The 13,821-nt window shown below is 37.3% G+C and overlaps 1 protein-coding gene across 5 annotated transcripts in view; it reads right to left on the bottom strand.

Annotated features, from left to right (window-relative positions):
- NAV3 (neuron navigator 3) overlaps positions 1-13,821 on the bottom strand; it is a 599,001-nt gene that overhangs the window by 79,566 nt on the left and 505,614 nt on the right. For 3 of the 5 annotated variants that reach the window (XM_081248289.1, XM_081248288.1, XM_081248287.1), the window contains exons 13-18: positions 11,115-11,247; positions 10,184-10,454; positions 8,567-9,275; positions 6,066-6,554; positions 2,311-2,352; positions 750-910 (exon numbers count right to left, since the gene is read on the bottom strand). In XM_081248289.1, the coding sequence (XP_081104415.1) occupies positions 750-910; positions 2,311-2,352; positions 6,066-6,554; positions 8,567-9,275; positions 10,184-10,454; positions 11,115-11,247 (1,805 nt within the window). The remainder of the gene's footprint in view (positions 1-749; positions 911-2,310; positions 2,353-6,065; positions 6,555-8,566; positions 9,276-10,183; positions 10,455-11,114; positions 11,248-13,821) is intronic. The other 2 variants (XM_081248291.1, XM_081248290.1) reach the window with 2 other exon arrangements.

Consider the following 13,821-nt stretch of genomic DNA (forward strand, 5'->3'; position numbering starts at 1 on the left):
AAGCATTGGATCTATTAAGTGATAACTGTCATGTTTAGACTTTATTTTGTCACTTTCCCTGTGTTTTCTATGACATTTACACAAATGATTTTATATTTCATACAAATTATGCTAAACACAAAGTAATCCAATGGCTCAAATAGTCATTTCTTTTCAGTGCATTTATCCAAAAATGTTCACAGGGTATTATCTTAATAGGAATTCTCATATGCATTTTAAGGAGAGTTTTAACTTTAAAATGATCAAAGAAGTGATCGTGGAGTCATGGAATCACATATTTTTCTTCTTCCTAATTATTTCTATTTTCTACAAAAAGATAATTCATTTTCTTATAAGGATTAAAAAAAATTAAACAGAAAATAAGGAGGTGTTTTACTGGTTTTTAAGAGGACTCTGAGAAAACCCCTAGACTTAAAGTCAGGTGTTCTGGCATCAATTACTGCCTCTGCCTCTTAAAAGGGGTGAGACTTTTTTTTTTTTTTTTTTTAAGTCAAATAATCTCTTTTTGCCTCTGGATCTTAGACTATAAAATAACAACAGTATTACCTATGTCAACTTGCTGTCATGAGCAATAAATTGCATAATGTTTGGAAATTATTTTGTGGACAGTAAGGATACAAATAAAAGGTACTGTTAAGGTGTCTTTAAATCCTCTTTAAATGAACCATTCTTATGGAGAGATGTCAGGGCTCCTGGGAGAGTAGGTGGTGAAAGGAACAAGATGAAACTGATGTTTTAAAATATTTTACCCAAGTTGGAAAAGTGGTATTTTCCCGTTGCAGAAGATGACATGGCAGAAGGGGAGACCAGGGGCGACTGATTGCCAGTGTCCTGCAGTCCTCCAGTAGAATGGGAGCGTAACCACTCTTTGCCCTCTTCTTGGTTGGCCTGCCGAGATGACGGGGTATATCTGCAAAACAGCACAGCTAAGACACTTCAGCACATCTGCAAGGGCAAGGCAATATTGAGACGAGAAAACAATTGAGAGGAGCTTACTAGTCAGACTGAGCAACATTCTCAAACAGATTGAATCTAATTATAATTGCTTAGTTCTTCCAGATGATTTGGCACCATCTGTTTGAATCTCACAGGGAAAAAAAATAAAGGATTTTGAAAAGAAAATTATGCTTCTGTGAGATATGTAGTTGAAAATCATAAGCAGTGAGCAGACAGCCAGGTTAATTGAGAAGGGCTCAAAAGCACAGTGTTTAGAAGGATATGAAGAGGGTGGAAAAACAGACTAAATATGGCGGACAGTAGTAGGCCAGAAGCCAAGGGAATTGCAGTGATGCTCACAGTAAGACATAGGAAATAGAACACAAATTGACAGATCATTTTTTTAAAAAAAGGAAAAACACTTTTTTGGTTAAAATGCCACTTGACACCATGTCTGGATCTTCTTTTAAAAAATGGAGAGAGAACTGGGCTTACTTTATTGGAAAATAAATTTCTGGAATGAAATCTTAGAATGGAATAATTGCAAGCTGTTTGCTCTTGCTAAGAAAGTGGAGAGGAGGAGGATAACAGAGAAAGACCTATTTGGCCAGAATTCACATTTTCCAGAGTAAGTCAATTCTTAGTACCAAAGAGCAGTCGACTTATGTTCATATAGTGTTGTATCTCTATTCATAGTTCCTTCCATATCTTCTCATCAGATAACAGTGTACAGTAAAGGATGGCCATGCATTCGATTTTCATTTTATTTTTTATGAGGAACTGAATAATTATTTTGATATTATGATGTAATACTAGACTAATTCATGTCTATATTGATCTGATAGATACCAGCACTCCTGAAAAATAGAAAATAAAGCTCTTCTGAGTTTTTACCAAAAGGATTCTTTAAAAATTATACCTTAATTACAGTATTTGTCATCTGATGATGAAAGTATGTTTCCTTTGATTCAAATTAGAGCATCCTTCGACTTTTCAGCATTCACTGGTCCCATCTGTAGACTATATGGGGCGAGGTTTTGCAAGCATACGCCTCCAAGATGCGAATGTTAGGAAAATTAAAATTTTGTTTTAATTTTCAGAAGTGAGTTCTGAATTCGACTAAAAGTTGCTGCCCCCCAAATAATGGCTTTTACATTAGATTTAATTTACTGAGTTTTGGCCTCTAACAAAATCTCTACCTGAGGGCCATCTCACCAACTCCTCAGGCCAGAGAAAACATCAGGATTAAAAGTGATTTCATCCTCAACGTCAGGTGCTTCTTCGCAAACAAAAAAGGAAAGAGGTAAAGAGACAGCACAAAAAGTTTACGTAACAACAGAGAAAGGCAGCAATTGTGCTCAGAGAAATATATACCTTAGTCCCTTTTTGGGTAGTGTATTTCTGTCAAGCTGCATGCTGTTAAAACAAAGAAAACCCCTAAGGACATAATGTAAACAAAATTTCGAAATTACACATCCAACATAAATGGTTCTGTTTGAATTACACAAAATCAATCTTTTTGTAACACATATTTAATGCTTAACTCATCGGAAAAGGCCAACCAAAGGAGAACAGATGTCCATTGCTGTGACACCTTCGATGATAATTTAGTGACAGGACTATGAGAAGATAGATTATATGTTAACATAATTCTCCTCTAGATTCTATTTACCTAGTCCTGTGGTAGTTTTTCCTTCCCCATGCAAATAACTAGACTTCTGCTATGATTTCACATGCAGGAGAATCATAGAGGTGGAAATAAGAAAGATCTTCTCTGCCTAAGTTCAAGTGACAACTTCCAATGGACAGAGAAGATATAAAACACCTTTTAATACTTATTTTTTGCATTTAAACTATCTTCAATAAAAATAAAGGCAGATGTAATCCCACTTACACATAAGAGAAGAAAAATAATACATAGTATCTGCTTGAAATGTAATGTTTCTGGCATCATTTAAATATTTTAAGGAAATTAAACGACGCCACCTTTTAGAAATTATAAATTAGATGTTTAAAAGGCTATAAGTTTTCAGTTTCTATTTTTAAAAACTCCCAATTGGTCTTAGAAGGGGCAGAAAGAATGTGTCTGGAGAAAATGAGAAGTGGCCTTCCTAAAAATAGAGGAAGAGGGTGTCAACAACTAGGTGGGATAAGTCTAGGAATTTCTGTTATAATCTTTGATGTGGCTAAGCAAATAATAAAATTAATTTGAATTTGCAGAATGATACATCTCTTCCATTAGAACCTCAAGTGATCAAAATTGAATACACATGATATGCATAATGGGGATGATACAACATGAATGCAAACACATTGACTTGAAATTTAATCACTCAAAATCAAAGCTAAAATGTTTTCTTCTATGTGTACTCCATTATTTAGCACTGCGATAGAAAGCATCCAAAAGCATCATACAACTTTTACTTTATGTTTTGGGAATGTCCACATAGGGTAATTACTATATTATGTAGAGGCCAGTTCTAGCATACATCTTGACTATAGATGTGTTTTTAGTAGTGTAGATAAACCAACAAACAAAAAGGAATCATACTGAACAAATATGAGAGACCTCCAAATATAAACTACACAATGCTGAAACATTAATACAGTCATAAGCCATTTTAAAAATTATCTCTTTCACGTGTGCAAATTTATTCAATTTTAACATTTCAGAGTACATTGAAAATAGGCATTGTTTTGCCCATGTTATTAATTGTATAAACATTATGTGTTTGTATGATGCAGAGAGTTTAATGAAAGAAAAAATCCGGAAAAAATTTAAGTTTACCAATATAAGTTAAAACTTTAAGCGGAAATATCTGTTTGAATCTGGATATTAATGATTTTATAGTATAGACAGTTTTCACAAACCCTGAAAAGTCGAAAACTCCTACGCCTGCATAAGCGAAGGAGGAATTTTAACCAACAGTCTGAAGAAGACAGGCACTGTTTCAGTGCACGGTTATAAAGGCAGGGGAGCCAGATCTGATAGCTAAAAGCAAGCCAGAAATTTTAAAATTTGGCTACAACTTTAAATTATTTTTAAGGTTTGGTTTGGTCACAAAAAACAAAATGAACAAAACAAATGTGAACTATTAATAGTTATAACCAAAGGCCACCAATGATCTAGAGCAGTTAGAGGAAACATTGTTAAAGAATTTGTTTGTTTGTTTATGATATTTTAATGAGAAGAAATTTAGACTAGAATTAAAATCTGAATGAAAAACTATTTAACAGTACTAGGATAATGAGTATCAATAAAGTCTTCTGAAATCGTAGATGAACAGGTAAGTCGTGAACTTACATACATCTCTATTATATCTTTCTAACTACTTTGTCTTAAATATTACACTTTGGCACATTTTCTCTTAGGCATGGCTCTTTGGTTTCCTTGATGTTCCCAACATTCTGCGGACTTAATTATGATTAAGCCAGGATCTCTGATAGGATCTAATTTTCTCTTCAAGAGACCATAAAGTTCTTGGGTGTACTTTAAAGGATTAGAATAAATTGCTATTGCTTGCAAATTTGTTCGCAAGAAAGAAAAAGCACAATTTCTTATATCAAAAATTATTTCAATCCAGTAATCTATTGGAAGAAACTAATTAAATATTTATATTATATAATATACCTATGAAGATGATTTGCTTTTCAGTTTAATATTCATCAATATATTTTACTAAGAGTCAAGGGCAGAATATTCATTTATTCAAAAGTAATTTATTTAAAATTTATTTTAGAAAAATTATTTATCTGGCTATTTATAATACAGCCACCTGTAAAACTGGTCTATTTCAAAGACTGAAAAAAAAAAGATTTGCTTAAAGAGAACATGTAACTGTATATTTGCCAGTGTATTTCTATAGTGAGACTATATATATATATACTGACTTCTGCTAAAATATATATCAAGGTAAAAAATTAACATTGAATTTATGTTGCATAAAACTCATCAATCTTAACATCCAGTTTTATTTGAGGGTTACTTGGTTACAGATAATTACTTGACCATTTTTCTGTGTTTTTAATGTATCAACGCCAAAGAAGTAGGTTGATGGTTAAATGGTCAACTTGTTGTAGTCATATTCATGATTAAAAACTAATCAGTATCTTGGAGGTTGATTCTGGGTAACAAACAATAACCTATTTGCCGTGTGCTTAGTTGGAGGTGGTATGTCAGCATCAATAATAGACTGAACAAAAGTTTGGGAAAGGTATCAGGCATTGTCAGTGACCAGTGGTGCTTTCACAAATAACTCAATTAAGATATACAGCCAAGACCGTTTCTGAAAGCTTTAGGTGTGCCAAGAAACAAACAGCATTAAGTTCATCAGGAGAAAAGGGGCAGTTTTAAGACGTGTGCCTGAGGGAAAGAGTCAGTACCAAAATATCTGAGAAAGGATTTTTTAGGGAAGAGAATCTAGAGCCATTCTGGTCGACAGAGATGCTTTCTGGTAAGTATATTAGGTAAGGAATGCCTCATTGTGGTCTTCATTTTAAGTTTAGAAGAAAACAGTAATTCATTAAATCAATGAGAAACACCTTGTAACGTGGTTTATTTTTAAAGGGCTGACTAAAAATGTCACCGGTGTTGTAATTTTCTCTAAGAATTCATATCTGACAACTGATCTTTCTTCCGCTTCAACTAGGATTCCCAGTGATCCATTTGCTATTTTTCCATAGAAATGCTAATAAAGCCAATTGAACATTTTGCTCTGAGCATGATTGTAGAATCCATTTAAATTTGGTCTTTAAAAATGCTTAAATTATCCTAAGGAGCTGTGCTGCCTGGAGCTCAAGCCAAATCATCGACATGTCTTGAGAAAACACCATTCAATACATAAATACATGCTATGAATTTTACTTAAATTGCCTATTGGGTATATATGTATGCATTCATATTAAGAAACTAATTATTCCATTTTTTATGGATCCTTAATGGTCTTTTCCTTCTACAAACTTGGTAATGAGACCAAAGAAAAGGCCCAGCCAGTCTCATCCATCTGACGTCCCTCTGCAAAGTGGCACTCCCCCTGAAATCAAGGGAATTGAGCGGGGTGTGGGGAGAAGTAGGCACAGTGCAGGGAGGGGGGGGTGAGGACTTCATCGACGCCTCCAGGAGAGCTCACCTTTCTGAAAGAGTAGATCTCACACTACCCGTTCTCATGAGCAGGCTCTGCACCTCGTGAGTGCCTGTGGTCAGTCCAGACAGGGAGCCGTGGTGGCTGAGGGGGAGGTCAATGGACTCAGAGCTCGTATGGAGGCTAGTCATGGACTGGTAACTTGGAGTGTCCTTGCTGCCAGCAGAGGAACTGCTGAGATTGGCAGCCCACACGAGACCACCTGACGTGAAAGAGTGAACCGATGCTGGGCTGGAAGCCAACGAGTGACTTAAGCTTATAACATCTGTAGTTAAGTCTGAGGGTTTATTGAAGAGAGGGCTGCAGCTGCCACTTAGCCCGCCAGCACTGCCCATGCTGCCCGTACCAGACGACGGTGATTCCAGACTGCCTTGCCGCGCTAATGTGGTACTAGGACTGGGCATTACAGAGGAGGATTTCACACCCTCAGTATTAGGTGCAGAGGCAGATTTGCCACCTGCCTTGGCACCAAACAACCTAAAAGAAAAACAAATAACAACTTCAGTTGTTCCGAGAAACTAATATCCACATTTAATATTTAGGGTTACAGTACATAGAGCCAAGTGTGCTTTGGCGGACCGAGCTACCCAGCACTTCCTGTCTCTATGCTAATGAACTTGATAAGCTTGAACTTCTAGTGCCAAAACTCTCTCATATCGCCAAAAGGGTAAGTCGGTCCCGGGCTGCCACCCCAGTGGTGGGGGGACATGGGCCAAACAAAAGGAACTGTAAATCAAACACGAAAGTCCCTGGTTTTCACAATTAAGCGATCATGAGAATCTTTTGCAAAAATTAAATAGTTTGCACGTACTGGCTGCTACCTATTTACAGAACCATTATAATGAAACAACTTCTACGCATTCGGTATATAACATGTAAATTAGTTTTCTTTTCATTTTTTTAACAGTTTATTCAAAATCTAAAAGGAATGCTTAAGGCAAGGTTTAGGGGTTATGTTGTATAGCTGGTGGCCTGATTGACTTTCAGAGAGCATTTGGTTAGAAACAATATTGGACACTGACAGCAACGTGTTGGTTTGTCCGTATTTTCCCCCAAGAAAGACCAAAGGGTTTTATGTCAGTTGCCAGTGCTATTCAAATACATATCTGTAATAGTGATTTGAAACACAGTTGGTGCTAAGTTAGATGCTGGAGTTTAGTTCAGAAAACATTTTAGTTTTGTAAATGAAGCAGATGATATAATCGAATTTATGTAAATATGGAAATAAAGTGACATGAAGTAATGGCATCACGATGACTAATTAAGTTGCAGTGGAATCCGTATTTCCTATAGTGAAACATTTTGTGACGAATATGAGAAATTGTTTCATAGGTAAGGGCCACTGGAGGGCACCACTGGCTTCTACTTAAGCAACAGAGATATTTACTCCCACTACTAGCGACTATTCTTTGCAACGCGAGGCAACATTTCAAAAAACCAGCTCTTCAGGACTAATATTGCTACTGAGAGATATAAAACCTCTAGGCTTTGCAAACAGCCATGTATCTATCTGAGATTGCCTGAAATATAAAAGTAAATGTTTCAAGACCCTTGATATCTCCCAGATTAGTCAGTATAATAAAAACATTAAAAATACTTAACATGTCATGAAAGACAAATCATACTCTATCATTTCATAGATGAGGAAACAGACCCAGAGAGGTTTGACTATTTGTCTCAAGTCTTGCACTGTATGTATTTTCCTGCCACTTAAAACACATCAGTATTTAAAACAGTGATATCTCGAAGGAGAACTCTGCATATGCAATACCAAAGACAGTCCCGGTGCAGAAACCAAGTCCTGCTGCTTATCAGAGTGATATCAAAGAGAGCTGATGAAGAGTTAGAAAACCTAGCCCATTTCTTAGTAATAATCCTGTATCGAACATCCAAAGTTTTTCAAATTCTGTCAATCATATCATACCTTGATTTTCATTCATATGTCAAGATATGGTACTATATACATCTGTCCATTGTGATCCAGTACTGTACAAGGAACACAACTTCATCCACACTCATGATCATCAGCTCATTAAGAGCCAGCAAGATAATATAAACACTAGAAATGAAAACCAATAGTCATAAAGACCTATTACGTTCTATTTTATTTTTAAGTGTGGAAAGATGAAAATCTATGGAAATTTTGCAAGCTGCTTTATCACTCCCCTTAGGTACTGCCATCTGCTTTTAAGTCTCTCATAAATGCTATTTGTGTTGCTAATATGACAATGTTAGTGAAACTACAAAGTTGAAGCATTTCCCAAAATGAGCGATATTTCTTTCACTAGCTATTTATATCATCAGCTTCATAAAACGCATTTTACTCAGAAACTGAATAAAACGTTCTAAGATATATGTGTCATAGAATATATATACTTAGGACATATATGTTTAGGATATACATCTTTTATACGATAGGATATAGGACACATATATATCCTAAGATATAGCATTTTATATTTTCTCAGCATCATTTTACGCTTTCTTACCTTCGAAATGTAGGTGAGGCAATGTCAGGATACTTGGACCCTGGCTGCCTGAGCCCTTGTGTCCCACAGGCACTAGCAGACGTGGGGCTGGATTTGGGGGAACCAGACAAAGAAACACTCTCTGAATCTGAGACTGCTACTTTTTCCTTTTCCTTGTCTGTCTGGTTGACAGTGACGGGACTCGAGCGCCCTGAGGCGATCTTCGTGGGTTCTCTCAGTTTCGAGGTAGTGGCACCAGCTGACTTACTGCTGACATTGGAATCTATACTGCTGGTGCTGGATCTGTGGCCACCTCGGCCGGGAATGCCACTGGTGCTGGATTTGGATGGGCGGGGCAAACTGCGGTATTGCAGGGAGGTCTTCGAGCTGACATGCAGCACAACATCGTCCTGATTCTGTGAACCGTCCAAACTGGTTTTTCTCCCGGCATTTGACTTCCCACCAATGGCAGCAGATTTGGGGATTTTACCCAGTGTTGCTGAGCCACTTGTTATGGTGGCTCCACTGCTTGTGATCATGGCAGATGACCCTACTCCACTTGGCTTCTTAAATCCAAAAGAGCCAGTGGCCGTTGATCTTCCAATGCCTGAGGGGGGCTTTTTCCCCTCATCACCACTGCTTTTTCCTGCATCTGAAGGAGACCTCTGTAGAGTCGATCCTTTCAGGGGAGTTTTCCCTTTCTCAGAAGCTTTGGCATCATCAGTTTTCCCTAATGAGTGAAAAATACACACATTTATGTGCCTGCACATTTTGATTTCACAATATTTCTTTAAACAAAGTGTAAAATGTGAATACATCTTTATATTGCCTCAATTCCTAAATATTCACTGTTTTAGATTTAAATAGGCATGTTCTCTTAATACATTCAGAGGATTAACTACAAAGCTATAAAAATATGGCTGTTAGAGGAAAGCGACGAGAGATCAAGGAGATAAAATGAAAACACCTATTTTAGCTATTTATTATTGCCTTCTATCTTGCAACTCCCTTCCTTTATAAAGACAGCGCTTAATCTCATCAAACTAAGTGCTCAAAAAGGAATTCATTTGAATATCTCTGAGATGATTGTATTTGGAGTACCCTGTTACATCAGCACTTCAGGTGGCACTATTTAAAATGAGGAACCATTTTTAAAATAGGGAGAGAGTCTTTTATAAAAAAAGGAGAGTACAATTTGCACAATTCTTTCACTCTCTTTTTGCATCAAGTCTAATTCAGAAATGATGTTTCAAATCTCCAGCCTTCCAAGTAGATTATAGTGACTGCTCTTGCTCTTAGAGTTGAAAGTGAAACATAGGGGCAGAGTTCACATAAATATTCCAAACTTTCATAAGAAAGTCAGAATGAAGGCAATCTTAGGTTTAGTAGTAAGTAGGCTTATTTTATTTCCACATGATCAGAAATGACTGTGGCAAAATAGACACTCACCATATTATGAGGATGCCCTCTAGAGGATGCCTGGAATGTTACATTCATGTGGATGCATATGACAAAGCATGTGAAATTTAGCATGAAGAAAAATCTGATTTAATTAAGAAAAGCTACTATGAAAGACAAAAAGATCAAATGGAAACAATAAAACAATTTGGCATAACAGCTGCCAGATGACAAGCCTACCAGGGGTCTTGAGCGCACTGGTTCCAGCTTTTTGCCTAGATGGTGCTCCTCCCTGGGCTGACATGCCTCTTCTCCAGGAGCCTGTCTGTGAAACAGACAGGGAGGCTTTCTGCCCTGCCTTGTCAGGGTCTTCAGGAAGTCCGGAGGAAATGCCCTTCCACTTGCCACCTCCATCCCCATGGCTATCAAAGTCCTCCTCTGTTTTTTTCACCTCCTCGGTACTATCCCAGGGCTCATCTGTTGCAGATCGTTTCTCTGAATCCGTCTTCAGCTATGAAGAAAATAGGACAGAAAAACTTTGTGCAGAAAAGTCTATCAAGTGTGAATTGGGCCCTGGAATGTCCTTTCAGACAACTGGTTAAAAAAAAAAAAAAAAGCAGTGATTTGTATTTCTAAACAGTTCTGAAGACTCCTCTTTTTTTTTTTTATCTCTGTCTTCATTTAAGTTTCCTTAATTTTAGCCCTATAATTCTCAATTGCACATATTAGAGAATGCCAGAAGAAATGTGTGCAGAAAACCCCAACTGAACACTCCAGAGAAGAAGGCACTTTCTATGTCAAATCCAACAAGGAAAAGTAAGACAAAATAAAACTTAATTACCTAATAATATTCATTCTCGATTCACCGTTCACAAGAGATCCAGCAATGTGTCTCAGAGATCAGTATAAAATTAATCAGGAACTATCCAAAATTAGACTATTAAAATCATTTTTGGAGTTCTAGACACACATATTATTATAAAGACAGATATGACAACATAAGGCTTTCTGGGTTAGACTGTAATCAACTGAAAAAATACATATACGTAAGCTGCTTCAGTTTATGCAGTTCCTTCAGATTAAGAGGTTGTGCTATGTTTTAATGCAATGCAACATAATTTGGGGGAAAATGTGGCAGAAGCCCTGGGGAAACAGAGAGGGCAATTCTCACCTGCACGTTCTTTCGGGACGGGGCAGTGGCGTTGGAGTAAGAGCTGACGGAGGATGTGGTGTTCAGGTCATCGGTGCTGATGTTGTCCAGGGTGTCACTGAGGCCGCTGCTCACCGAGCTGCTATCATCCCAGCTAAAGGCAAAACAGGCAGCAGTAATGAGCTAAGCACACGAGGCACGAGGCAAAAGTCACCCGCACTCCCATTTAACGTGTGTCACGCGTTGGGAAGAGAATTCTTATTTTTATAATCTTATGATGAAAAATGTGCACTTTCCATTCTTGGCAAATCATCCTGCTAAGAACTGAGCGCAAACCTGAGAGTCATCTTATCGGAGGTTTGCTAAGAATCAGTGTGTAGAGCAGATCCAGGGGAATTTTTGCAGAATGAATGAAAATACTGCTACAAATACTGCATGGCATCAGGAAAGAAGAACATTATCCATAACCTTTTTGTTCCCCTGAGAAGGCAATCAGGAGTCACATAGCATTCACCCGTTGTGTTAAAAATTAAAAACAAAACAAAAAAACCGTGCTTTGGTCAGGAACCAGAAAATCATTCCTCATTCTTTCTCCTACCAATAACCATTCCCAATCATTTACCAAATCTTGAAGATTGAGACTTATTCTATCATATCTTCCCTCCTGCCATTTCTGGCCTGGGCAACGTACAATATTCTTTTATCTGGCCTTCCTGTCTTCAGTCTTTCTCAATGAACTTCATCTGCTAAATTTGGGTCAGTGCTCGAATGTTCACATCTGATGTCATTTCCTTATGTACCACTCTTCAAAGACTTCTCTTTACCAAGGTAGTAGATTCCAAAATGTAATGCACCTGCCCGGCGAGGTGCACAAAGTAATCCCTTGGGGCATAAGAAAAATATCTGAAATTCTGAATACACCTGTTCTTCATCTAAAGAAGAAGAAGCAAAATAGGCTATATTAATATTCATGTGCAGGCTAACATAGGCACCCTCACTTAGTCAGTGTGTCAGAAGATGCATAAATAATGTAGGGTGAGCAGGGTCACCTGAATGAGAATGGGAGCTCCACAGGGTGAAGGGTTGAACCATGGTTCTCTCACTTACTGGTTGGTTCTCAGTCTCCTATGATACACTGCTGCTCACCTGCACTCTATTCATTGAATTCATGTAAACTGGATACAGATATTAGATACAGACAGAAGTTAAGTCTCATAAAATAGACAAGTGGCTTTAAAAAAAATGCCTGCAAATAATCCACACATTGAAGAGAATATTTGTAACGAAAGCGCAAGCTAACCATAAAGGAAGGGTGAACTGGTAACTCTTCCTGCTCTGCTATGTGTACTTTATGAGTCTCACCATACATTCCAAATAAAAGTGAAGTGTTGAGATCATGTAGCAAACCAACTAGAAAAGTAATTATCAAGAAGAAAATTTGAAACTTGAACTTATAGAAAATATCATTAATGATGATCTCCCCCCAGGTGAGTATTTTGCTTGAGATGTTAGCTACTGAGAGCTTAAAACATGATGACCAAACACATTTATAAATCATATTATTACCAATAATAATTGTATTTTTAATGACAGCAAAAGAGTATTTTGTATCACTGTAGCAAATACCTGCCATTTGCAGCTGCTCAGATCTTTTGAATATCTTCCCTACATCTTATTTTGATAATTTCCCACATTATGAGTCTTACCTTCCGAAGGTAGACTGCAAAAACCTCACATTTCCAGACTCCCTTATAGACAGATATGACATATAACAAAGGGCCTACAGAGTCACAAATGAGAAAATCTTCTGGCAAACACAGGAACAGTCATTCAATTTTTCTCTTGTAAACACTGGCAGCTATCTGGTCTCTATTTCCAAGGGTCAGAGGTGCCAAGTGGAGGAAGCGGTGATGCCCTAGAGCTATGGTTGGCTAAGCACCTACAAAGAGCCTGGTCCTCCAATCACCCCAATTATTCAGAGAGCCTTCTTATATCACTTCATTCCTTAAATTAGATAGTAGATTCTGTAGTTTGTAACCAAGAACCTCTATCAGTACATTCATAATTTAAAAAATATTATTTCTTCTTTAACATATCTTTACATTTTTCATGTTTATATATGCAGTGTAATACATATATTATCTTCTCATAGGAATGCATGCATACAATCATACAATTATAAATATACACACTTGGGCAATCACTAGTCTAAAGCAAGGTTCAGGCTCCTTTAAAAGACATACGAGGCTTTCCATTATGTGGCCCTAGCCTACCTCTTGAGCTTAAACTCTTTACACCCCCTGCCTCACTTTGTGCACTCTGACTTCGAGCTGTATTCAGTTCCCATCACCATCACATTATTTCCCACCTCTGTCTTCAATCAAGGTACCCCTGTGTGTACCTGATTAACTCATACTTACCTAATAATGCAGTTCTAGCATCCATCTTCTGGGAAGCCCCTTTTACTTGCCACTGTTGGGATGAATTAGGTAGCTTCCCCTCTGCACTGCCATAATACTATGCAGACTTATAGGACTGGATTTAGCACATTGTTTTATAAATCTATAAATATGTGTCAAAGTGGACCATTAGCCTGTGAGTTTTCTAAGCACAGAACTGTGGAGTAGTTTTCTTTTAATTTCGACTATTTATGGCAATGACTGACATAAATGTTGAATAAATTCTCATGTTTTATTGAGATTAAGAGAAAGGCAGTTACAGACATAAT

This window comes from Mesoplodon bidens (genome assembly GCF_964165515.1).
Source record: "Mesoplodon bidens genome assembly, chromosome: 11".
Lineage (NCBI taxonomy): Eukaryota > Metazoa > Chordata > Mammalia > Artiodactyla > Ziphiidae > Mesoplodon > Mesoplodon bidens.